Source organism: Eleutherodactylus coqui, chromosome 7 (assembly GCF_035609145.1).
Source record: "Eleutherodactylus coqui strain aEleCoq1 chromosome 7, aEleCoq1.hap1, whole genome shotgun sequence".
NCBI classification, from domain to species: Eukaryota; Metazoa; Chordata; class Amphibia; order Anura; family Eleutherodactylidae; genus Eleutherodactylus; species Eleutherodactylus coqui.
Genome location: NC_089843.1, coordinates 170,266,062 through 170,292,883, shown reverse-complemented (window position 1 = coordinate 170,292,883; position 26,822 = coordinate 170,266,062). Strand labels below are relative to the sequence as shown.

General features: G+C 47.3%; 1 protein-coding gene and 1 non-coding gene across 2 annotated transcripts; both read right to left on the bottom strand.

Annotated features, from left to right (window-relative positions):
* Positions 1–267: 267 nt before the first annotated feature.
* Positions 268–23,589, bottom strand: EIF4E (eukaryotic translation initiation factor 4E). Its single transcript, XM_066574013.1, has 7 exons — positions 23,442–23,589; positions 16,093–16,190; positions 10,431–10,526; positions 9,518–9,581; positions 8,542–8,655; positions 3,439–3,578; positions 268–845 (listed from the first exon to the last, which is right to left on the bottom strand). Exons 1-7 carry the CDS (start codon positions 23,457–23,459, stop codon positions 731–733), a joined length of 645 nt encoding a protein of 214 aa, XP_066430110.1. The 5' UTR covers positions 23,460–23,589; the 3' UTR covers positions 268–730.
* Positions 6,875–7,009, bottom strand: LOC136573696 (small Cajal body-specific RNA 15). The gene has a single exon (XR_010785918.1). It is a non-coding gene; the product is annotated as a small Cajal body-specific RNA 15 (non-coding RNA).
* Positions 23,590–26,822: the final 3,233 nt, after the last annotated feature.

Below are 26,822 nucleotides of genomic sequence, written 5' to 3'. Positions count from 1 at the left end.
AGGTTTCTAAACGCACAAAATAACACTTTATTCAACCAATTTGTTTTTTCCCCCCCACGGATCCATCACCAAATGTTACATGAACTAAGAAAAGAAAAAAGAAAAAAAAACAAAAATGGAAAAAAAAAAATCAGAATATCACTAAGGTTATCAAGGAGGGAACAAATAAATTAAACCTAGCAGCCAACATCAGCACAAAATACAGCCAAAACAATGCTGTTTAAAAAGAAAAAAAATATAAAATAAAACAAACCATGAATCGCTAGATAAGTTTGAATGCATTTTAATCCTCCGCCTTGCAAATCAGCAAACTATTGTAACTGCATACAATGCAAATGTAAAGATTCATTTTCCTGTGGGAATTGCAAGTGCACACTCTGGATAAATAGATCTGTAATAGCAGAGGCAAAAAGAAGGACTATTACAGAGACAACCTGGGAGATAACTGGGAGGAAGGGCATTTGCGAGTTGAAATGTTTGTGTTTTTTTTTTTGATTGGATAACTTATTTGACCAATTATTTAAAAAAATTAGAAAAAAAAAAAAAAAGTGAGGGAATTTGAACATAGCACAAGACAAAAGGCGAATGACTTCACAATTCTTAGCAATATTGAGGTGGAAATCAAATTTTTAATGCAGTCCACTCTGCTTTTGTAGAGGCTTTGGTACAGCTCCCAAGTCGCGATTGCTTGACGCAGTCTCCTATGAAAGAATACTCAGAAGGCGTCTTCTTAAACAACAAATCTATTCTTAGTGGTGGAGCCGCTCTTAGTAGCTGTGTCTGCATGGGACTGGTATCCAATCACTACTTTTGGGGGAAGTCCTAACCTTTCCTTGTAGACTCTCCTAAAGGAAGAAGAAAAACAAAGATGACATGGTTCTGTAAATACACAGTATGAACTACTGTTTTGGCCATATATTTAATATGATAGCAGCATCCATAACCAGGTTGGCCATCGTTGAATTACTATTCATAAACAAATGTTCAATAGCATCTCGGAAGGTAAAAGAAAATGTCCAAACTTTACCTACTGCTCTACGTTCCCATTAAATAGTATAACTCCTTTATACAAGCTCTCTGCTTGTTCAGCAAGCCTGCGGTCCTGTCCGCAGAACGTACACGTCCAAAAGATGGCCGCTGATGGCGCGGTATGTGGGCATTTACCATGCCATGACACGAATCTGACATTCAAGCAGTGCACTTTTGTGGGTCAGGGATCTAGCAAAAGGTGCGATGCTTGAATGGAGACAGCTGAACAGTGTGTTGTCACATGCCGCTGTCAGAAAACATCTTATGAAAGGGACAAAATAATGGGAAGTGGCTTCAAAAAAAAAAAAAAAACCCCATAGAACTTAGGCTGGATTCAGATGAACGCATATCGGTTGGGAGGGGAGGGGGGGGGGGGGGGGGGGGAGGGGAGGGGGGGGGGAGTGGGGGAGAGGCTGGAAGAGCCATGAGCAGTGCTTTGAGCTCCCGCCCCCTCTGCACTATTTGCAATGAGGAGTGACGGGACGGCGGCAGGGCTAATTTGCAGCACTTAGCCCCGCCTCCTTTCACTGCAAATAGTGCAGAGGGGCGGAGAGGAGGCAGAGAGGGGGCGGGAGCTCAGTTCCTGCTCCTGGCTCTTCCATCCTCCCCCTCCCCCGTGCAGATGAGTACACCGTATATCGGCTCGGCGTGAAAACCGAGCCAATATACGGTCATCTGAATCCACCCTTAAGATGATTTTTTAAATTTCTTTTTTAAGTAACTGGGGTATATTCAGCTTAAACTTGCATTGGGTAACATTGTATATATTATGGACAACCCCTTTAAAAAGAAACACTCCAAGTAGAACAGGAATATAGGTCTGTCACTTAGAGCTGTTCAAAAGTGAAGCTATACATTAAACCTTCTTGAAAATTCTGTGAACTGGGTTTCATCCATTATAGTCAATGGGTGCCCCAAGCAGTATTTGTTTATTTGTAATAAAACACACACTTCATGGATGGTAAACTCCTAAGTTTTACAGCCCGTCATGCAAATTGGTTAAGTGGCTTGGCAAATCTTACTTTTAAAGCTCAGCTCTGGTCTAGTCCTGCAAATTCCAGTGAAGCTCATGTGCATTCACATATGTCCCCCACCACCCTCCCCCCCTCCTACTTGCCTCCAGATGCTGTCAGGTTCTTCTGTGTTAGGGCTCTTGTCCACAGGCATAGCGATATCCCGCGGCAGATCGCCGCCGCGAGAGTCGGACAGCTGACGACTCTCTGCGCTGAGCCTATCTGACAGATACGACTGTGCAGAGAATCGTGGCAATTCGCATGCTGCGATTTAAACCCCGTGAGCGGAGAATTGCTATGATTACTTTGCATACAGCATCTGGAAGGAGGGGGGAGGGAACGTGTATCTATGAATGCGCACCAGCTGATGGACTCATCTTCAGTCCAGCCAAGTTTCAAAACCAAAAATTGGCAGAAGAACTACACCGATCGGTATAAGTGACACCACTAAAATCAGTATGTCTGTCACTATACCCTGCTGCCCAAAGCCCGTTTAGCTTAGGGAACCTGAACAGTTCTTCAATTCTATACTTAACAGGCCTTAATTAAAAAATACATCACCAAGTTAAGCAGAAGACAAAGATTTAATCATTTCCTTTTCCAATATCAGTTATCATTTATTAAGGGTTCCATCACACAGATATATTGTTACAGCGTATTACATATACGGAATGCACTGTATCAATCTACTATAGGCTCCCATGTTACCACTCATACTGCACAAGATTTGTGTGCAATCAAGATCGTAGCATGTTCTATATTTGCGCGTATTAGGCACACTTACACGGCAGGATAGTGCGTGGCGATCGGCAGCACACAATACCATTGCGTATTTGCTGCGTGACTGTTTAATGCAGGCGGCACACAGCGAATTACGCTTGTGTGAAGTCACCCTCAGTGTCCATATATACTTGAGTAAACACGCTGAACTAGAAAGTACCAACAAAACACCCAAATGTCTCCATAAAAAAGTTCAGGAAACAGTTCCATTTTATAACAGTTTCCTCAAAAGAAGTTCTAAAACTTTTGACAAAAACCTCCCAACCTCCTCTGTATCCCGTCCACAGAGCAGTGCATTGTGGGAGCCCAGACAAGAGTTAAACCTTTAGAGCCATGCTCTGGATTCATCGGTATAACAGTTGTCAAATATGGAGAGACTGATGAGTAATAATTGGTACCAGGACTTAGGAACACAACTATATAGAGTTAAACTAAAAAATGACAAGTGCACTTTAACATTTTAGGAGAGTTACCAAGACTAAACGTTAAAGGAAACGCTTACATTTTTGCAGTTTTCCCCAAAATTGTTTGATGCGGGTTTTAAAGACTAATAATCCCATATTTAGACATTCCACGAAGCTTCCTAGAGAACAGACTGAATGTCTTGTACACTTACCCTATATGTGTAACCGCGTCCCTGTGTTCACATTCAGTAGTCCAGATTGCTATTTTATCTCCTTTTGCTCTAACATTTACAACGGCTCCACATACATCATCACTGTAGTCATCGAAGGACTCTCCAATAAGGCACATGAGCTACAAAACAGGAAGACTCAGTCAGCTATGGAGAAGGGTAAAACTGCACTCTGTGCAAACATGTTACAGGGTGTATGTAGAGAAACACTACCTGTGGATGCCCTGCAAATGATGAAATCCAGCCCAAAGTTGGACATTCTGGAGATTTCAAAATCAACGTGCCTTGTTTTACATTCACCTCTGGGGCCTCCAAATTTATACTTGAACAAAATTAGAGGGTCGGATACTAATTTTTCATCTTTTAACCCCTTCCACTCCAATGCCTGACCTGTTCCAATATCATGAGCTTCCTCTATAGCTCCGATGTCGGAAGAGGTCAGCATCTGCACCCGCTCGTCAGACACATCCGTGCACTCCCGAGGAGAAGGCAGAAAGGATTTTTAACTCCTACCTTCTCCTTTACACTTTACATAGCGCTATGTAATGCAGAGAAAATGCAGAACAATTCCACCTGGCGATCATGTGACCACCGGGAGCCTCCTGACCTCAGCTGTCACTCACAGTCTAGGTCGGGAGGATGAAGAGAGAATGTGGAAGTGTTACTTCCGCATTCCGCCCGGTGATCATGTGACCGCCGGCACCCTCCTAATCTTGACTATCAGTCAGAGGAGGAGGGTGAAGATACTTTCGCATTCCCCGGCAATCATGTGACCCGAGGGTGAAGGGAGAATGCCAACTGGGCATTCAAATAAATCAGAGCTCGGGAGAATAGAGGGGGGAAAAAATGGATTTGAAAGGGTTAATATTACCCCTTAAGGACACAACTTTTTGGGGGATTTTCAGCTACACTTTGAAAAATAAAGTTATGACTTTTGAAAAACACATGTGAGGGCTTGATAATTGTGTGACGAGCTGTCGTTTATATGTACCCCGAAAAATACCAGTAATGTATTGTATAACTTTTTTGGAGGCCAGGGAGGAAAAAAAAATTTTTAAAAATTTAGGCATTTGTTTTACAGCGCTAATCAATGTAGCATGAAGGATGCAAATTTTTTTTCTAGGGCTTGGTACGATTATGGCAATGTCAAAATTACATTTTTTTTAGGTTTTTCCACCCTTGAACAATAAAAAACCCTTTGTCATCTGTCAATGGGGGACAAAGCAGGACCTTGGGTATCGCTCCTGCCATTTGGAGGCGGACACTAAGCGAAAAAGTGTCAACTATACCCCTCTGGCAGGCACAGAGCTAAATTAGGCAGATCTCCTGCTCTGCAGGTCTTCGGTCCTTTCCTTTTGTTTTTTTCTCACCCCCCCACTATAGGTGGGAATCAGATTTGCTAACTTCCGTGATTGTCCCCCAGTGCGGAGAGCTAACAGGGCAGTATGAGACACAGTTACTCCCTCTTCTAAGGTGGCAAAGTGGTGCTAACCACTCTGCTTCTCGCCAGATATGTGGTCACCCGAGATTCCTGCCCACTTTCTAGCAGTACCTATATCTTGCACTCGGGGACTCAGGTTTTCCGGCTTGATTTCTCCAAACACCCGCATTGGAAGGAAGTCTTCGGACCTCTTGGGGAAGGGGGGTGGAAGAGTGATTAGCTCTCCACTTAGCAGTGATAAAGAGCACTGGTGGCTCAGTTATTAGCGATACTACCTTGCAGTGCTAGGGCTCTGGTGGGACAGTGTCTGCTTGGGCTGGGGTCAGGACTCCCCTTGGTGGCACATTTCTCTGTGCCACGCTGGTGGGGGTAGGCCTTCTCCAGCTAGCTCCTCTACTCGAGATCTCGGCTTCTAGGCATATACACGCCATGGTCGAAAGTGGGACCTCTATACGCTGGGAGGGGCGGGACTTCCGGTTGGCACACTTGAGACAGTGGGACTTCCTCTTTTGACCCTCATAGGTTCTGTGCTCATGAACACATTCAAGCCTTGGGATGCTCCCCTAATGATTCCTCACAGCAGCCTTCAGGAAGGAGCCCATAGAGCTGTATATAGTTACGCTCTGAGACTAGGTATTGCAGCCTCCTTCATTAGCTTCCCCCAAGATCAACCACAAGAGGCGATAACCTATAGTAAGCAGCCATTAGGATACTGATGATCTCCAATATCGGACCAGGTACACCGTATGCTTAAAAAGGAGTTTCCTCCTACCGTCTCCACGCTTCCCCACGTTTAAAGTTATTGGAAGAGCACCGATAGCAATTCATATTAGATAGAGGTGACATCCCAGGGATAGACTGCCCATGCCTAGCAGCAGCACTTTTTTTGTCAGCTCTTTTGAGAATTAAGTGTCTCTTCCCTCATCTCCTACAATAAACAGTGTCCGTGGCAAGCAGGCCTCTATGGTACCTACCACCACATCTGTCTGTACTTATTTTCAGCAGGGCCAGTCAGACAAGGGCACCATCCCTCCCCCTCCCCACCATGCTACTAAACTTGCATGGGTTTTCTTCACAATCAGCAGTGTACGCTCATCAGTCACTGGGTAGGAAATGAGGAACCCATCTCAGCCCTCACTACCCAAGTCCCACAGAAAGTATTCCTTGGCAGCCGCTGCGGCACCTGTTGCTTACGCCCACTGAGAACAAGAGGCTGTCCACACCACCTTTGTAGGTACGACTCTAGAATGCCCCAAGGTCTTGCGGTGTTCTCCAATGACACCGATTTTTGCAAACCCACATGCATTTTGGCTCCTTAATGTTTTCGTGGGGGTTGGAAATGCAGGACAAGTAGTGTTAAATTTATTGTATAAGTCGTTATGACATCAGAGGGAGCGCTCCCCCCTCCATCAACCTTTCACATGCTCAAAGCCTATAAGGAGTCAACAGCTGGGATCGGTGTTCTTGCCGATTCTGGCTGCAGCGATAGGCTGGCTGTCAATCACAGCCGACTCCTGTTGTGGATGGCGAGGACTCAGCTTCTGAGCCCAAGCCATCCATAAGACGTTTCTGTACACCCATTTACGTGAAATCCTTCTCACCCAGGTTAGGACGTGGTAATAATAAAAAAAAAGTGACCCATAACCTCTGCTCACATGTCTGTTTTCCTAACTACTGGTACTTCCCACAAAACAATGTGAGTGTACACACACACATCCCTACAAGTAATGTGTAAAATTACTGTTAGCACTACATTTGTTGTCCTGTACTGAAAACCTGATAGTATGTATGTCTGCTTGAACCTCAAATTCCATCATAAGGACTGTGTGTGCATGTGTTGTTATGGTTATGATAAGAGATAAGTGTCCTGGCGTACTTCTAAAGCATGCCACAAAATGCTGCTCTTTTTTGCGTTCTTAAAATTCTAAAATCTTGACACTAAAATACATTAACAAATTAATCCAATGCTGGCAGAAATCATGTTGGTAGATTAAGTAGGCCCGGGGTACATCTTGCAACCAAGCCTGTTCCTCTACCATTCTGTTTTTTATAGGAGGATAGTATCAGTAAAAGCCACAACACTTTTTTGACTTTACTTTCTTAGTCCTCCAGTGTGTGCAGAAAATATACAGATTAAATACATTACTTAACACACAAAAAAAAAACAACTTTAAGATGTTTGTAAAGTAGGCAGAAAAAGTCCATCAAGGTCAGACCAAAGCATAAACCCAAGTTTGTTGTCTTAAAAATTGTAGTTGCAGTCATCACGACACACTGGCTACAAGCTTTTTTTTGTTATGGCATCAAAAGAGGTATTGAGTAAATACCATAAACATAAAACTAAGTTATCAAGGGGTATAGCAAATCTCAGCTAGAAGGGGAAGTCGTAAGCTATATTTTTTTTACCCTTATATGAATAGACACAAATTGGTCACGAGTTGAGGATAAAGGGATATTTTATTCCAACACCCACAATGGGAGCGCTACCGAATACAATTCTATGAGTGGGAGCAGAGCGTGTGCTCCTTCATAAGAGAGCAGTTGATCAGAACCGGGAACATCTCCCAGCCACAAGTCTCAATGGAGGACTTGAAGCAAAGCAAGTATGAGGCTAAGGGCATCAGACAAACGCCACAAAAACAGATGGTATCATTTTTACGGCATGGTCTTAGTAAGGGCCATTTTAAACAAGTCGATTTATCATTTGAACAAGTGAGCCACTGAAAGATGTAACCGTTAAGTCGTTCGCTGTATAAGTGAATGAGAAGGACTGAATGTGTGTTTAAACCAAACGAAAAGTGAATGAGCCAAATGGAAGAGCGAAAAGCGAAGGATTATAGTTCGCTGTTGGATCGTTGGCTCACATTTAGACTGGATGAGTATCGGTCACTTTTGCTCGTTTGAATGCTAATTGTTCTAAGAGCACCCCAAGATGTCTGAACAGAATTTTCCATAGTCTTTAAAGGGTCGTCTCAAAGAATGATGGATAGACAGATGCAACCTATAACGTTACTGCCATTAATATAACTACAGGCATCTGAGCACCAGCAGGGTGTAAAAAAACAAAAACAAACCTTTGATCAATGCCATTCATAGGTCTTCTGGATCAACTAGGCTTTATACTATTGGAGTGATCTTGATGGATATATATCTTTTCAACCCACTCTAAGGCCTCATTCACACAAGCATATTTGCATAAAATTTGAGTGAACAGAACATACTGATGTCAATGACTTCATTCACTTGTACATTTTTTTATGTGATGTGCAATAGAATGGAAAATAATAAAAACGACGGGACCTATCTTGTGCACCACAAAAGCCGATTGAAATCAGTAGGCTTGCTAAGTGTGCACAAAATACGCAGAAAACCTGCATATTTGCTGCGCATATACACAAAAATACAATGCGATTTTAGGCAAACATGTTGTGCATTTGTATATACAAAAATAAACAGGAGCGGGCCAAATACACGGGGAGGGGGGGGGAGGGGTGACAGCACAATTTGGTCGCACAATCAAGAGGCATTTGTACGGATGTAATGCGCTTACGCCCGTGTGAGCCGGGTTTAACTGCATTAAAAGGCATAATATGAGCAGAAAAAAAATTAGGGAAGAAAAAAAATAAAAAGCTTCACAAACCAACCGTTTCTAACCAAAAGCGATCTAAGTCATTTCTTCTTTGCTGTTTATTTAGGGTAATTAGCCATCTTCCACCATGCTTATTCTTTTCATCCTCCCACATTGGCTCAATCCCATCCTGGAGAGAAAAAGTTAAAAAAAAAAATTTTTTTTAAAACCTCAAATATGCATCTTGTATTTAGGTCATGCATTTGCTCAATACACAAGATTTCACAAAGATTTAAGAAAAAAAGCGAACTAAACAAGACGAATCTGACATTGAATAGAAGGAGCACCTGCAGCCGCTGGCTCCCACGCTGAGGATGACTGTTCAGGAGGTAGACCTACGTGCAGGAGTTTATCGAAATTATGGAAACCTCTAAACGAGCTTTGTCCGTTGTAGGAGTTTCCATTATTTTGCTAAACCCCTGCATCTCATACTGCCCAATTACGAGCCACAGTCGGCAGCCCGTCAGTGCTGCCGTTAGCTAGAAAGATCCCAAAGAATAGCTGCTGGAGTACTGAACTTTGTATTTTTGCAGAATAATTGTTTTAATAACCACTGATTAAAACCTAACAAAAAAATTAGGGAGTACCGGTAAAGCACCGCCATCCACACTACGATGAAAAATGAAAGTAGAGTTTTAGGCTATGTTCACACCAGACGGATATGCTGTAGAATTTCCAGTGTACAATCTGCAGCGTTTGAAATCTCAGCTAAATGAGTTTGTGATTTATTTGTCTACACGGAGTGGAAAATATCAGTTACGTAATTGCGCTTGCGAAGCGCATTTATAATGTTGTGGAAAAGCAGCATGTAAGCACCTTAGTCTGTGTGTTTCCGCAGCAGAATTTAATTGGAGGTAACAAAAGCTAAATTGTCAAGTGTTTTCACGAGGGTTGGTTGCATTGTGTGTTTTAGTGTGAATCCACATTGTCCCCCTGATGACGCAGTTGAGTCGGGGGAGGGGGAGAAAGAAAAAATTTTTTGTATAACTTACCTTAAAGAGTGAGTAGTCACAACCTGACATTAAGTTACTAGACAACTGGATATGATTGTAAAGCCTGGGCAAAAAAAAAAAATACAAGAGTCAGCACACATTTTGATGACTGAGGACTGCAGTAACAAACACAAGTTTCATCTGCACTAACAGGACCGCTTGTATTATAGGACAGCAGTGCTTTAATTACATCATCATCTTTAAGGCCCCCTGTCCATGGGTGTGATTTCGCCGGCGGTAAATCGCCAGCGAATCACGTTGTCTGAAGCTTTCCATAGCATTGCTATGGAAAGCGCCGCCCCCCTATCCACGAGCGGAGAATCATTGCGATTCTCTGCTCGGGCAGGTAATTCGCAGCATGCTGCGAATTGCTGTGATTCTCAAATTAGGCTGAGAGCAGAGATCCGTCTGCGGCTCCTGGGCAGCGGCTCCCGCGGCGGAGATCCACCGCGGGATACAGCAACGCCCGTGGACAGGCAGCTTTACAAGGAATAAGAATGATCTAAGGAAGCTGTACACACAAATTGTGAGCTACAGGCCCCCATTAACATGCACAGTATTTCATTAGAATAGGGTGGGAGATGACAAATGGCCAGACACAAAGCTGTCTTTAGCAGATCCTCCTTGCAATAATTACTACTTACTCTAGTAATTAGAAGAGGTTTAACAAGAAAAGGTGTTATCTGGGACTTACATATACTGATGACCTATTCTTGGGATAGGTCAATATCTGATCAGCGGGTTCAGACTCTCAGGACCCCCACTAATCAGCCATTAGCAGGAACCATGGTGCACATTGTGTAGAGGCCATGAACGATACCCCTTCACTTAGTAGCGGCTTGCTTTATTCTGCCTCACAATAGCAAACCTACGGAATAATAGGGCTTTCATAATAAAATAAGTCGATACTTACGCCCAAAAATCTTCAACTGTGTCAAACTTTGAAATTAGACGAAGGTTGGCTTGCCAAGTTTTGCTTTTGTCATTTTTGAAGAACCACAAGGCCCATCTGGAACAGGCAAATATGGAGAGAATAAGTCAGTCGGAATTTCTTGATTTTTTGTTAATCATTGTTGACACTTGAAATCTATAAGCAACATCCCAAATTGACATTTCAAAAATGACTGGATCCAGAGTTCTCAAACATCTAGCCTGTAGAACCATCTGTCAAGACACTCAGACGCAGTCTATATAGTGTCTGTAATTTCATAAATCAGTTGCTAAGAAATGTAGAAAAAAAAAAGACCAGACACATTTCAATTTTTTTTTGCAGACACCGACTGCATATGGACGGCATACAGAACTGTCCATGTACAAAAAAAATAAATAGATGTCTCAGACCAGGCTCACACCAGTGGGTTGGATTCAACATGTGGGAGGCCCACAGCGGATTCTGTCTGTGACCCAGTGTACCTCCCTAAACTGTACTGCGGAGGCTTGCAGGTGGTCATGCGCAGTAGGCATCGCTCAGGATGATGCGTGTACCCACAACCAATGTTAAATGCGTATGGGCTGCGGGTCAGATGCCCTCCATCGACATCACTGTAAGCCGTCCAAGCGGATTCCGTGGCAAGATACAGCGGAATACGTAATTCGTATCCAAAAATGTGAGCAAAAAATTTAAAGTTCATGCATTTCAATGCCCGTGTTTTACCATGGACTGTCCACGTGGATGGCGATCGCGGAATCCGCAATACAAATCCATCCGCGTGAGCCCAGCCTTAGGATGAATGCAAGCGGACGGGTCGGATTCCGACTGCGAGATTCTTGCAGCGGGATGAGACCCATGCTCCTGCAGTGACCTCCAGCTTACCTGTCCAGCGTCTTTGCTCTGCTGACGTGCCGGCTGGCGCACAGCCGCACATGCGCAGTGCAGAGCTGGCGCATCAGTGCAAGCCACATGTAGCGATGTTATTGCGAAAGTTATAGTTTGTTTACAAAAAGGAAGGGGCTTGTCCTTATGTTAAATCCTGTTCAAAACCAATGCTATGGTAAGACATTTGAAGGAGATGAACATGTGGAGTCTCTACAGGTAGAGGAGATACATGGAGGGAAAAATAAAATCCTCATATCGAGTTTTCTATAGGCCAAATATAACAGAAGCCACTAAAAATCTATTAATGAGACAAACAGATATAGCAGCAAGTTGTCACATTGAAGTAATTATTATAAGGAACTTTAACTCTACGGATATAAATTGGGAGACTGAAGTCTGCGGATTTCATAAAGGTAACAAGTTTCTGTCAGTAACTAAAGATAGTTACCTTACCCAACTAGAGGGACGGCTACTTTGGACTTAATATAGACCTACAGACCTGACAACATAGGAAAAAAAAAAAAAGATAATCTATCTAGAGTTGAGGTACAAGCCTTAGGTGTCACCTTAGTGTGACTTGCTCTGGTTTCAGAGTGTTATGTGGAGTCTTTGGACAAAACATCCAATATGTTTCTAAATCTAATGCTGCCCAGAGTGGATGGTCTGGCTCCATTCACTTCAAGGGGACTGTTCCCATTACACTTAAACTCTCCTTTATATGATTGAAAGCATGGGAATGAAATCTTTGCTTGGAGCAGCAAAACCCAAGTCTCCAGCCCGTGTGGTTTGCGCATGCTTTGTTGTGGTTGTCTTGTCTGTTCTTAGCACCAATTTTAAAGATCTTTTCAATAAAGTTATTGTTTTTAGGGAGTTTTTCTGTGAGGGGCTTTTGACAGAACAACAGGGATGCAGGTCAGCGGGCACCTGCCAAATAGTAACCGCAATAGAATAAATTTCCACTTGTCTTAAAAGTAGGCAGTTTTATCGGGGCTCTATGAAAATACTAAACTTTAGGAAGGCAACGTTCAATCAGCTTAGATACCCTTAACCTTATTGACTGGCAAGATGTCCTTAAAAATACGACTACAGACACCAAATGGGAATTTTTTTAAAAACCATCTTAAATACTTACTGTAAGCAGCTCATACCTTACAGGAATAAAAGGAGTAGGAGAAAACCAGTGCGGCTCAATAAGGGTGCAATCACACGGGCGAGTTTCACGCATAAGTTCAGTCAGATAGCGATATGGACAGAACTCACGTCTTACCGTATTTATTTCAGTGTGTTTATTGAAATGAGCGATTTTTCTCATGCAGCGAGTTTAAAAAAAATAAAAGCTGCATGTGCTATTTTTGACAGATTTCTCATAATGAATCACCTATTATTTCCTAACAGATCTTTACAAAAAAAATTGCATCCCACTTGCATGCAAGTGCGACATGATTTTTACCATCGAAGACTGGAAGCGCTTGCGAGCTTTTTACAGTCGTGAAAAATCACAAACACATGAATGCGAGGCAGTTTGCTTATTCAAAGCAAAAACGCGTGGCGTTTGCATCGAGAATCCCAATTTTACAAGTGCAATATCGATCCGAGTTTCTCAGACAGATATCGCGCTCATCTGCATGAATGCACTGTCAAGATGCAGAAGGGGAGCAACAAAAAAAAAAACACATTAACCCCTTCCCGCCCCATGACGTAAGGGTACATCATGGCAGGCTGGTACTTCCCGCAAAATGACGTACCCTTATGTCATCGGGATAGCACGAAATCATGACTGATCTCGCACTATCCCGCAGCGGGAGCCGGCTGTCAGTGATAGCCGGCCTCCCGCTGCAACAGTAGATCGCGGCAGGGAAAGAGTTCACAGAGGGAGCGCGCTCCCTGTCTCCAGCCGGCTACCGCGATGTTATTGCGAGAGCCCGGCCTGTCGCCATGGCAACAGGACCCCAGACACTGGCATCCTGTAGTGCCAATGCCTATGATCGCAGTATAAGCGATAAGGCATGGCAGGGTAGTAGTCCTGCCATGCCTTATCACAGCGATCATAGGTACAGTGCTGCAAGTCCCTCAGAGGAACTCAAATAGTGTAAAAAAAAAGAAAAATGTAAAAAAAATTAAACCTTTTTTTGTGCTTTTTATACTATTAGCATAAAAAAAGTAAGAAAAAAAAATTTTTTCAAATGGCACATATTTGGTATTGCCGCGTCCATAACAACGTCTACAAAAAGTTGAACACTTTATTTTGTACGGCAAAAAGCGTAAAAAAAAAAAGCTAAAAAACATAGGCAAAATGCTAATTTTTAGCATTTTGCCTCCCAAAAGCTGCAATAAAAGTGATCAAAAAAGCCGTATATTCCCCAAAATGGTACCAAAAAAACTACAGCTCATTTCGCAAAATATAATCCTTCATAGAACTCCGTACATAGAAAAATAAAAAAGTTACAGGACTTTGAATGCAGCGATACAGAAAAAAAAAAATTTAAAAAAAAACCTAAAAAAAAAAAATAACAATTTTGGTCTTGTTGTAATCGTACCAACCCGCAGAAAAAAATGTATTGTGTCATTTATTCTGCATAATTAACGCTGTCTTCTCCTTCCATTAGACGCGCTTGCGCTGTGCGGTCTTCTGCTCTGTTCAATGGGTCCGCTCTGGCGTGCTCGCGCCGCCGAGGTCTTCTGCGCATGCTCAGACCAGCTCTCCGGCGCGAGCACGCCGGAGAAGCCCCATTGATCAGAGCAGAAGACCGCACAGCGCAAGCGCGTCTAATGGAAGGAGAAGGCAGCGTTAGTCGGCGCCATGAAGACGGGGACGCCAGCATCGGAGGGGGTAAGTGTATAACTTCTGTATGGCTCATATTTAATGCACGATGTATATTACAAAGTGCATTAATATGGCCATACAGAAGTGTATAACCCCACTTGCTGCCGCGGGACAACCCCTTTAAGTAATGGGATAGATGTAGTGAAGAGGGCTGTTCCACTAGATTGTTGGATAGCAAATGTTAAAGGGGTCAAAAAGTGAACCTGGAAACCGTAGGCCAGAAAGTTTAACTTTTAAAGAGTTTCTAAGCTGCTATACTGGAGTACCTCCGTGAAATTCACTGTATAATTTAATATCAGCATGTATTTATGAGGGGTCGCTCCTGTCAAACCAACATGATTATCTTCTAGGAGGAAGCAAGTTCTAGACTGCACCAAGGAGAATAACGGATCTTGTGTATATTAAATTTTTCCAAAGCATTTGATACGGTGCCACATAAAAAGTCGGTATATAAAATGAGGATGCTTGGTCTGGGCGAGAATGTGTGTAACTGTCAGTGATAGAAAGCGAGGGTGCTTATGAATGGTACATACTCTGATTGGTCACAATTACTAGTGGGGTACCACAGGGGGCAGTATCGGGCCCTATTCTTTAATATTTATTAATGGTAGAAGGATTGTACAGCACAATCAGTATGTTCAGATCATACAAAACCATGTAAAGTAATTAACACAAGACAAGACTGAAAGCAGTTGCAAATGGATCTGGATAATTTGGGGGCTTGGGCAGAAAAAAATGGCAAATGTTTAACACAAAGTTCTACACACGGGCAGGGAAAACACGTCATGTTAACACACTAAATGGGAAATCACTGGGCAAAGCCGACATGGAAAAGGACAGGTACGATTCCAGCCTTACAGTATTCCTAACTTTTCAATAGACTTCTGAATCAGCTGTTGCGGGTGCATGAGAAAAAGCACTAGTTCTGGCCATTCTATGACTTGTAGCTAATATTTTTCACTTTTTCACCCTTTAAACTGTACCTGTGATTTTCAGTTCTCTCTGAGCTGGTGTGAAAGACTATCCTTTAATCTGCAGTGACACACAAAGTCAGGGAGGGCACTAAAACGTACCGACCAGTGGAGATCTGAACAGTAAATTAGGGCGACTTTACACAGGCCAACAGAAAAAACAATTGCTCAAAAGAGTGATTTTCAGTGATAGTTGCCCCTTGTACACACAGGAGCCAACAGCATAGCACGTAAGAAGTCTCTCAGTTGTCCAATTACTTGTGTGAAAGCACAAGAGCAATAAGTCAATGGACAACTGTCAGGCGCCTATGTGACTATCAGCTATCTCACATAAAGCCACCCTAAGGCTGCCTTGTCCACGGGCGTTGCGGTATCCTGCGGCAGATCTCTGCCTGGGAGCAGGAGCCGGCAGACGGATCTCCAGCTGTCAGCCTATCTGACAGATAGACTGAATGTAGACAATCGCGGCAAATCGCGGCATGCTGCGATTTGCCATCCGCGAGCGGACAATCGCAATGATTCTCTGCTCGTGGAAAGGGGGTGGGGTAGTGCGTTGCTATGGAGAGCTTTCACTGCGTTCGCTGTGGCCAGATTATCGTCGCAGGAAACGCAATGAAAACCCGCCCGTGGACAGGCAGCCTTACTATTGACATCTGTGCAAGTCTTTACTCCTCCCCCCCTCCTCGGCTCTCTATACATTTCAATGAGGAGCATGAGCCATCCTCCTCCAATTCCTGCTTTCAATCTTATCTCTTACTAGAGACAGACTTCAGTTGCCAACAGGTATTGAACAAGAAGTTAGGAGGAAGGGGTTTAACCAGTTCTTGGAAGGAATATTCAGCATGAAAACAAGTGATTTTACCTAACTTATGTTTAGATAAATACAGGAATACTTTTGCTAGTTATCATACAAGTAAAACTTGTTGCAAAGGTTAGTTACAACTTCAGGTGGCTTAACGTTTACCTGTTTTGTAGTGGATGCTTAACGTAGTGCTCAGGGTTTACAATCTCCTGACTAGTCTCTGTTGTGGGTTTTTCTTCTTCTTGAGTATTGACAGTTTCCTACAAAGCAAGGAAAAAAGTTTTACATAAACTTGTGTGTAATCTTGTCACTATCAAAAAAAGACATAAAACTGCCACAACTAGGTTCTGCTTCTGTTAGTAACAAATGTCTTTATGGTCATTCATGTTTGATGCCTAAGGTGGGGGAGGAGGGCAAAAATGGTGCTGTAAAGGTACATCTCTAATGGAGATGAATGAGGAAAGGGACACATGAGCCATGCTACGCAGGTCTTGGCGATTTTTGGGCACTGATGTGCACTCATAAAAAAGCTAATCCTAGTGTCTTATTTGCAGATCCCGTGCATCACACAGACCACCTTCAAGAGCGCCACGTTACAACGCTGCTTTTTACCTGAGTGCAGAAAAGGAAGGACATGGCGCCGCTGAAGATGGGGAGTCCAGGGATAGATACGATGTATCATTGGCAACACGTTTCAGTACCGCAGTCCGATTGTTGTATCTGGCACACGAAAGCTGTCTGAAGTGGGGTCATTCTGTCACATGATTACTCTATGAACTCGCTTGCTTTTATGGTTTGTGTTTTGTCACTTGGTCACTGAGTAATCATGTCATGGGATGACGCCACCACCTGTCCTGCACTTGTCAGGGAAACGGCGGTGTTCTGACTTTAGACTGAGGTGTCACCCCCCCCCCCCCCCCCCCCCATACCGGACGGAGGCGTTGGCAGCAGTGGGGGGTTTTTGTATTTCAGTGAGCTCTTCTATCAGCACAGAAGGGCCTTTGGGCCAATTTTACACGGGCGAGCGCGATTTCGGGCCATGAAATACAGCCTGATATCGCGCTCAGGAAGGTGCAATGTCCCCGCGGATTCGAGGCATTTGTGCCAAAAATCGCCTCTTCACTTCGATCAGCAAGCATTTCCCATTGTTTCCATTAGGAAACGTCACATCGCACGCTGTATGATGCGTCTTCTGGGCCCATTGAAAACAGTGGGTGAGGCATTGTCCAGCACCATGATACGTAGAAAACAAACTCACAAAAATCACTCATGTATATGACCCGATTCAAAAGAATGGGATTGATATTCATGTCTCGCAACGCACAAATCCTGCGCTATTTTCTCGACCGTGTGAAAGCGGCCTCAGGTGGGCGCATCTCTGCACCGTGCCGCTGATCTTATCGAGCGCTCCTTCTTGCTCTACGTTTTTCCTGGCAAAAAAAAAGAAAGAGGACGCTTCCAATAAAGGATCAAAGACGTTAGTGGTAAAAGCAACCCTTAGGGCACCACACGCCCGGGTGGCACATACCACCCTAGCATACATGCAGCGCAATATGGGAAACTAACAAAGTGCGCAACCGATAAAAGGGGAGAAACACTCCAAGTGTGTCTGCCAGCACCAACCACACCAGGAGGTCGCTTACCGTGGCATCAATAGGGGCATTTTGATAAGACAATTGAAGCCTACTAAAGCTAATGTTGGTGTGAACTGGCATTTGCAGTTACAGATTAGAAGTTTAGGTCCCATGTGAAACCTGGCAGAGCATGTGCTAATAGCACAATAACCTACACGGGGCGAACTGGACAATGCCATAAAAATGATCTGCTTGGCAGCATGTAAAATTGCAGACTTCACGGATTCTACACAATGCTTTTACCTACAGCACTTCTGAAAAACTCTAGAACGACCTCATTTAATTCCATCAGCTGCTAATAGTCCGAACACAGGAACGTGACAACTGACTAAAAGCGAAGAGGAGCCTGAATATATATATATAGCCCCCCCCCGACAGCCGAAGTGCAAACTGACATTTCTAAAAATGGTTCCTACAGCAATATCATGATGTGGTGTAAAGCTGGCCCATTACCCTGGCTTATGATTACACCCCGCTATTAGACTGCTTGGTAGGGAACGAGCTGCCGGTGTTAGTGTATCTTGACGCCACCAGGAAGAAATGGTGGAGTCAAGATTGACAGGGGGGGGGGGGGGGGGGGGGGGGGGGGCCCTGGACCTCATTGGTTGCAGATGTGGATGGGCTGCAGGTCCTGGCAGCCCAGTAAAATTATGCTGCAGCTAAAATCTAGGAGGGCTGCATTGGTCCTGCTGAAACCACCTTCTTCGCCGCCGAATTGGGGCTGCTGAAATGCCCTCCCTGCCGGGTGGCCACAGGAAAAAGCCACCCCGCAGCAATGGACGGAGGCCTGCATCTGCCTTCCTTCCCCGCTCCCGATGGAGGCACACATTTGCTGTTGTCAAATCGGCTCTCCGCTCCACGGTCAGAACAAGGCACCCCGCTGACTGTCATTATCGCAGAGCGCTTACTGCCCTCCCCTCCCACTTTCCTTCGGAACCGGTCGGCATGTGGAAGAACACAGCGGAGGCCCTGCATGAAGCCATAGACGCCGTCCAACAGACAGCAGGGAAGCAGCAGCAGAGGCAACAGTTCCTGACATGTCCGCACACTGCTTTAGGACAGCAGCCAGGCAACAGCGGCGGTGGAGTCAGCGTTACAGGCACCGGGCCACAGGGAGCACAACGAGCAGGACAGCTGGGAGGCCCTGGGACATCCGCTTAGCTGCTGCAGGTGATTGGCAGCTAACACAAGGAGCCCTCCAATGTGAGTTCAAACGCTGCTTCTCCATCCACTTAACCTCCTTCCAGGTCCTTAGGTTCTTGAGCCAATCGGGAGCTAGGGGTGTGAGGGGCGTTCCTCCTGTCAAACCCCTAGCTTCCGGTGGCGTCAAAATACACTAATACCTGAGCTACCATGCCCTGTTTGCAGCCCATTTCAACAGTAATATTGCAAACAAACAAAAATCCCCAGTCTTAGGCAGGGTGCACATGAGCGGGTCAGATTCCGTCTGGTGACCCTGTATTGCGTATGACCGTGGAGGTATGCAGGCGATCATGTGCAGTGCAGGTTTTGTTTGTATCGCCCGTGTCATCGCTGGACCCGCAGCCCATGCGCAGGGTTATTTGTGTACGGGCTGCAGGTCGCACGCCTCCATTGACATCAACGGAGGCCGTCCGCGCGGATGCTGCAGTGAAATAGAGCATATTGCGATTCTTCTTCCGCTCGTGGAATCCGCAGTTCATACTGGAGGATGTCAAGGAAAGTTTTTAAAATGCATACCTTTTAATGCCCGTGTTTTACCGCCGATCATCCGCATGGACGCTGATCGCAGCATCCACAATTCACATCCGGTTGTGTGAGACGGGCCTTAGAAGGTATTCCCATCAGGGCTGTCCATTGACAGCTGGGCTTCTGCTCTAAACCGCTAAGATTGGAACCTAGATCCAGTGGCAGTTTAACCCCTTACATGCAGCGGCCAATAGTGACCATGGCATGTAAGTGGTTGAGGAAGGGGCTTCCTGTCACCCACAAGTACCTTCCTGCAGGGTCCAACAGGTTGTGTCACAGGTATAGTGCGGTGTACTATAGTAGCAATCTAATGATCGCCTCTTCCAAGTCCCCCTGAAAAAATAAAAAGTGCTGCAAAAAAGTTAAATTAAGACAAAACTGCACACTTTACCCTCTTCAAATGGAAACATAAAATTACCAAATTATTTTTCATTCGTCCGCCTTCCAAAAATCAGTGTGAGGGCTCGATCACACCAGCGTATCTGCGTGACATATTACAAGCATACTATCTGCACGTGTAATATGCGGCAAATAAAAACCCATTGATTTTAATGGATGTATTCCCATGAGCGCATTTTTTTAATGCGACGTTCGCTCACGTGAAAAAATAAGCAGCACGTCCCAATTGGTGCATAAAATGTACCGCAATTAAAAAAGAAAAAAAAAAAGTTACAAATATATATATATATTTTTTGTACCCCATGATGTCACACCAGACCTCTGGAGAACAGCCACTTTATTTCACACTTTTCCACAACCATCCATAGGAGCCCCAGTTTACAGGGTCATGTGATCGCCGGGTCGAGCAGCGGGAGCAGCACTTCCGCTTTCTCCATTTACTACACAGCGCTCGCTGAGAGCTGTGCAACCCGCAGGAGAGAAGGCAGAAGCGGTTAGACACAACAGAGAACCCAACCAGCTACATTACAGGAGCCCGTGCCCTATTCTGGGACTAAAGCCCAGGACCCAGCGCCGCAAATACACGCTGCTTGGTCCTTACTGCGTTAGAGTTCAAACTAGGCCTGTGACTAAGGAGGTTAAACGGGACAGTCCTGGTCCTTGACCCCACACATTACATGTAGTGCCGGTGTAAGCCACTGGCCGGCACGGCTGCTACTTCTATTTGTCCCAGTGGTCATGTGGCTAATACAAGCTTGTGTCCACATTGGAGGCACATGGACGGGGTCACGTGTTCTGTTCAATGCGAACTGCGCTCAGTATCGGTCATCTGAGTGCAGTCTAGCGCAAAAAAAATATTGTGAAGATACTCGCCCTGCCCCCTGTGGCAAGATGTGCAGCATGCCAGGCAGTTTTACCAGTGTAATCGGCACTTACAAGCTGAGACTGACATCAATGGCCCCTATAGAAGATAGAATGGGGCCAAGCATGCACTTTGCTTCCCTGAGATGTTTTCGTCTTCTGTAGCACGCATGCGCAGGGCAGTCCCCGACATCGGCGCGCTTACGCAGGGCAGCCCCGACATTGAAGCGCCTTCCCATCGGCGGCGGCACGCATACGCAGGGCAGCCCCCGACATTGAAGCGCCTTCCCATCGGCGGCAGCCCGACATCGGAACGTCTTCTCGTCCGCAGTGGCACGCTTACGCAGAACAGCCCCCGACATCAGAGCACTGTCCCGTCCGCTGTGGCACGCATACGCAGGGCAGCCCCCGACATCGAAGCTATGCAGGGAAATCCAGACACTGGATTGGAAAGGGTTAATTTAAAAAAAAATGCTAATAAAATGGTCACAGCGGTTCATTTGTGCGTTTCTGTTGCGTAATTCAAAGGAATCCACAACGCGCTTTCGCACTTAAAATAACGAAGACCTGAGGAGCGTGCGGGTGGCAGGGACACTGGACTAGAAAGGGTTAAGGTTTGGATTGCATGGCGACTTCGGCCACTACGAGGGTCATGTGACCTGACACGGTCATTGAGGACCGCAGTGTACCGGTACAACTCATGACCTGCAGATAACAGAAGACATGAATCCAGTGAGGTTGGGTTTCCTGCGGGTCGCCCCATTTGGCAGCTCCACCACAACCCCACTGACTGCAGCAGGAGCGCGCGCTCGGAGAACTACACCGAAATCTTTGGTCGAGTGTTTAGCGCACACAATATGTTGGAACCAATATTACATGGGCGGCCATGCTGCCGCTCACACGAATTGCGTATATTACAGTTGAATGAAAAAAAAAAACCAAACTGCATGTTCTAGCTTGGCGCGACACGCGATATTACATGGTGATGGGCGGCCGTCCGCCACGTCACTGCGAGTTACGCTCGTCCGATCCTGGCCTCAGCAATTACTGCTTTAATAAGTTAGTGATCGCTGCCGTCCTGCAGCCCTCTTACACAGCCGAGCGTCTCGCCTGCGCGAGCGTACACACTGATGTCACCACCACCACATTTGCGCAGCCTGAACTGATTCATTCTAGCAGTACCATGCGGGGCCTACGGGGTTTGTATGGAGTGGGAGCCGATCCCACTCTACACTGCAGGCGTCCGCCATGTTTGACAGCCGCGATCAGCGCCAACGCCGATCACGGCTGTTAACCCTTTAATAGGGTTTACCATGGAGAATACAAGTCCGCACGGCCCCTCAGGATGGGTCACCAATAGCTGATCGGATAGAAGTCGCAGCTTGTCCCGTCCTCGAGAAGAATGGCGCGGCGTCCGTGTGCTGCCTGACCCGAGTTGTGTCTGAGAATCTAAGATGCGACTTTTTTTCAGTTCGTGAGCAAATACCCTTAGGCCGGGGTCACAAAGGCAATAAAACCGTGCGTCGCGAGAGCGTGTGAGCGCAGAATTACGTAAACCCGCGCTCTTCAGCCGCTTCCTCCACAACGCAAAGATGTTTTTTACTCATTCCATGTTGCGTGAAAAAAAAATAAAAAAAATTTAAAAATGGCAGCCCGTCTAATCTTTCCGAGTCTTGCTCCCCCCCAATCACCCACGTTCCCCAATGGAGCCTTCGTTTTAGCGCACGAACTTACGATTTTCCCAACATTAGACAATCCTATCGTCTTACTTGCGACAAGATTGCGAGCGGCAGCGATATTTTTGCAAAAAATGACGCAAAACTGCGTGCAGAAACGCGGTCACACCGGGCCCAACGCAACGGGCGTCCTGCAGAGAGGTGCGCATACGCCCGTGTGAACGAGCCCCAGGTTCCTCCTGACCGCGAGATGCCCAGAACTGGCGCCGACAGTCACCGTGTCTTCCAATCCCTTCACTCACACCGGCAGGACATCGACTCCAAAACCGCGTCGTCTTTTTGCGCAATTCTTGCTTAAGAACCGACGATCTTTTCCTATAGGGGGCGGCATCACAGGATCGCAGTTCTCTGCGTGCCGCCCAGCAAGCACACCGTATCACGCACCGCCGATCGCCACACGTACGTATTACACGCCAGGGTAGGACACGCCGCCATCTTTAAGCGCACAAAAAACGATCATTCCCCATCTGAGATTAACGGTCACCTGCGCCGGTTGAACGAGCCGCGATAGAAGCCGACGAGGAATAGCACAGCGCTAGCCACCATATGTATGGCCCTGGCAGTCGGTGAGGTGTAATACACCAGTCTCCTCGCCTACACGGGGGGCGCTGTAACAGCCATCCGCTAGCTCCTCCCTTCCACATGGATCCCTCCGTGCTGTATCAGGCCTGTCAGGACCTCTGCTTGCTGTCAGTGGACGGCGCACGTCACCGGCCTGGCAGGCTGACAGCGCTGAGGTAAGCCGGCTGCTCATGCCCTATAAGGCCGCCGGGCCGCAGCACGCCGCCTGCTGGAGGAGGGGAGAAGCGCCCGTCCCCTCCCGCCACGCGGCGGCCCTCTCCTCGCGCCGCCTGACACGCGCACCGCCCGGCGGCAGCAGCTACAGCGCCCCCTTCCTGCCGCTCCGCCTCACATCCCACTGCACGTCCCGGCCTGGTGCGGAGCAGGTGCCGGCAGCCGCCCGCCCGCCGCTCCGTGAGGAGACACGCTGCCCCGGGCTCCTCCTCCTCCCACCACCACACCGCCGCCACTATGTCCTCTCCCTCACCACCCGGGACACCATGACGGGCGGCACACGCCTCACACTCTGCCAGCTGTCCGCCCGCCGCCGCCTAGACGTGCTGGTTAGCCCGGTGCCAGCAGGTCTACTCACCGGTTCCACGGTCGCCATTTTAGATAGATGTGACTGCACAGCAGCCGCTGGCAGGGAAGAAGAGGAGACGAGAAAAAAAATATTCAAACCCGGTTGGTTTGGGGCGTGTCACGTGACGTCCGGCGGGTCTGTGGGCATGCGCCGTCCCGCCCGAGCCGAGCATGCCGGGAATTGTAGTCCAGCGCGGCTCTTACAAGTGTCTGTGAGGAGAAGTGGAAGTCCTCTGTGAGCCGCTGACGTAGGAGATGGGGGAGGCCGGAGAAGGGCACAGCGGCGGCGGCGGCGGGAGGAGAAGCCAGACAGCTGGCACGTAGTGTGACGTGTAATAGCGGCTTCTAGACGGAGTGTCCGCCGGACCGGCAGCTTCCGTCCCGCTGCACTGGACAGCCCAGGATGCCATTGTCTTACCCGCAGCAGGCGGCAGACATACCAATGGGGGGGAATAATTGTATCTCTGTATTTTATACACTGCGCAAAATTGGGAAGAAATCGCACATCGGATCGCGACGGACGGAGATTCAAGTTGAGATTTTTTTTCCTTTAAAATCCCCGCTCGGTCTCATGGCGGCGTTGCGTTTGTATCGCCGCCCGTACGCCACGTATTGTGCATAGACAGTGTAGCAGACGCTGCCCATAGAAAACAATAGGGCGTGCTGCGATCTTTTCCTCATGCGTATCTACACGCTAATGTGCATGGACCAGTGAAAGTCCCCGAGTGCGACACATTTGCGCTATGAGCCTTCTTTGTGCGTGTCGGCATAATTTACTGTACTGTTTGCGCATGCAGGTCATGTTCATTTGCGCGCAGCAGACGAATACGCCCCCGTTTAAGAGGCTATTTAGCTTAATGAGTTCCAGATGAGTGCTTTTTTCCATGGAATTGCGTACCCCGTTGCACATTTGCGCCCCCCGTAGACGTCTATGGAGACCTATGGTGCGCAAATGCACTGAAAGATAAAGCATGTTCTAATTTATTTTTTTTTTGGTGCAAAAAAAGGCAATGAGAACGAACCCGCTGAAATCAATGGCTTCTATTCCCTGCGTATTGTGAGAAGGAGCCCGGACGAATATATACTGTGAGATCAAATCATCCAACACTTGGGGGTTGAATTGGCGGACGTGACCATTCTGGTGTCCTCTGGTGAATGCCAATAGCGCTGCGCCGGGCTGCGATCACAGGTCCCTCTACAGGACATCAGAAGACATACAGAAGACATGTAAGGCCACATCCAAGGCCTATTCTTCACAGGTCAAGATTGCCCAAAAACATTTCATGGCACGCAACGGCACAATCAAAAGCAAAAATGAGGGGGGGCGTGGCCAGCTAATGGAGGAGTAGGAAGCACTTCTGCTCGTCTCCCGCACCCAGCCCTAGAAAACACCGATGTGGATGCAACAGACCCGGCTATCCATACAAATGGCGAGAGGAAAGAAGAGGGGACCCACTCAGACACCCCTGGAAGACCCAAGAAGGAACATCACAGCTTACCTGCGGAGCGCGGCAGGAGCGGAGTCCCACGCGGTCGCTCACAAGATGGCGGCCGCAGCACGTCCAGAGCGGCAATCAAGCCCTGACATAGACCCCGACCGGCAGCCCGGAGCGAGAGCCAAGGAGGCACAGAGGTTAGACACGGGACCCACCAGCCGCGTCTGCAGCGGGGACAGCTCAGAGGAGCTCACTGACAGAACCTGCCTGACACCCGCCGACAGACGCGCCGGGGAGAGAGAAGAGGCAGCATGTCAGGACAGAGGCTCGGCACTCGAGGCGGCGAGAAGTGTGTCCTCGGCTCCTGCCAGAGACCGCGGGAGAAGAGGGGGAGGAGGAGTGGAGAGCCAGGAACGGAGCGCAGCCATCGGCCCAGGCAGCAAGGAGCCGCAGGTAACCGGCGACAGCAGCGAGGAGGAGGAGGGGGGGAGGGGAGAGGCTGCGAGCCATGAGAGAGGCTCAGTCCAGGAGGCAGCAAGAGCTGGGAGCGAAACCAGCAGCCCAGCGCCAGAAAAGTGGGACAGTATAAGTGGCCCAAAACCAGGGCCACAATTAACCCTCCCCCACATGACAGCACAAGAGAGGGATTCCACCCCCACAGCACCAAGGGATGGTGGCGCGCAGCAGCCCCCCCCCCCAAACATGAGGTCCCCAAAGGGAGGGAAAGAGAAGGGGGTAACTCCCATGAGTGGCAAGATGTGGCCAGACGAGAGCCCAAAAGAGAGACCCGCACAACACCCAGAAAAAAGGAGTGAACCCCCTCAGCAAAGCACTCCCCAGACCTGTGCCTGGCCCACACCACCATATGGTACCGCGCTGTCAAGCAGCCCTCCACCCCCACGCAGTGCCACAGAACTAAACAGAGTGCAGAGTGACCACACCATGAGCCCTATACTGCGCCCCCATCCCAACTCCAACAAGGGGGACACAACGTCGCCCCAACAACCGCAACATGACCCGCTACCACAGGGAAATGCGGTTCAGAAAAGAACCAACAAGACCGACCCACAGGGAGCAACAAGACCCAAAGCGACCCAGGGTCCAAACAAACAGGGGGAACCCAGTGTCAGAGAGAGAACAGCCATTTCCAGCCAACCACTCCAGACGCCAACCCATAATCCCACGTACATGAGAGAAGAGGATGAGGACTGGGACTGGAAGAAACATCTCAAGGCGCTGCCGACTCAGAACCATATTGATGCCCTATTCCAACAACTAGAAGACGCCCGCAGAGAAGACATGGCCTCGCTGCAATTTGAGATCCGACAAATAGGCCAGAGAGTAGAGGTAGTAGAAGAGTTACAGGAGAAGACAACCGAAACGCTTGAAGCCCACAATCAAGAATTACATCTACATTCGCAACAGATAATGGAGCTCCAAACCCATATAGATGACCTAGAAAACCGACATCGGAGGACCAACCTACGAATTGGAGGGCTACCAGAAGAAATCGAGTCATCTCAACTAGAAACTTGGGCGCAGACCTTCTTCAACAATATCCTAAAAAGACCCGAGACCTCCAACTTGGAAATCGATAGAATCCACAGATCGCTGGGCCCGAAATCGACAGACCCGGGCAGACCCAGAGACGTGGTCTGCCCAATCCACTTTTACAAAGATAAGGACCTGATTCTGCAGAAATTGCGCGCCGTTAAAGACCTATCCTACAAAGGCTTCCCGATTCTGATCCTCCCGGACCTCTCACGCCGAACCCTACAATTGCGCAGGGCCCTGAAACCCCTATTGACACTGCTCCAGGAAAGGGGGATCCCATACCGCTGGGGCTTCCCTTTCCAGCTCCACGCCACCAAGAACGGCAGATCAACTACATTCAGAGGCCTGGGAGATCTGCCAAACTTCCTAGGTACCCTAGAGCTGCCATCGGTCCAACTCCC

Excerpts from the sequence above, each read along its gene's own strand:
- EIF4E (XM_066574013.1), bottom strand. Across the intron at positions 10,527-16,092 it reads AAGCATCCACTACAAAACAG|ATGGGCCTTGTGGTTCTTCA; the intron begins GTAAACGTTAAG and ends TGCCTGTTCCAG. Across the intron at positions 3,579-8,541 it reads ATCGCTTTTGGTTAGAAACG|CTCATGTGCCTTATTGGAGA; the intron begins GTTGGTTTGTGA and ends CCTGTTTTGTAG.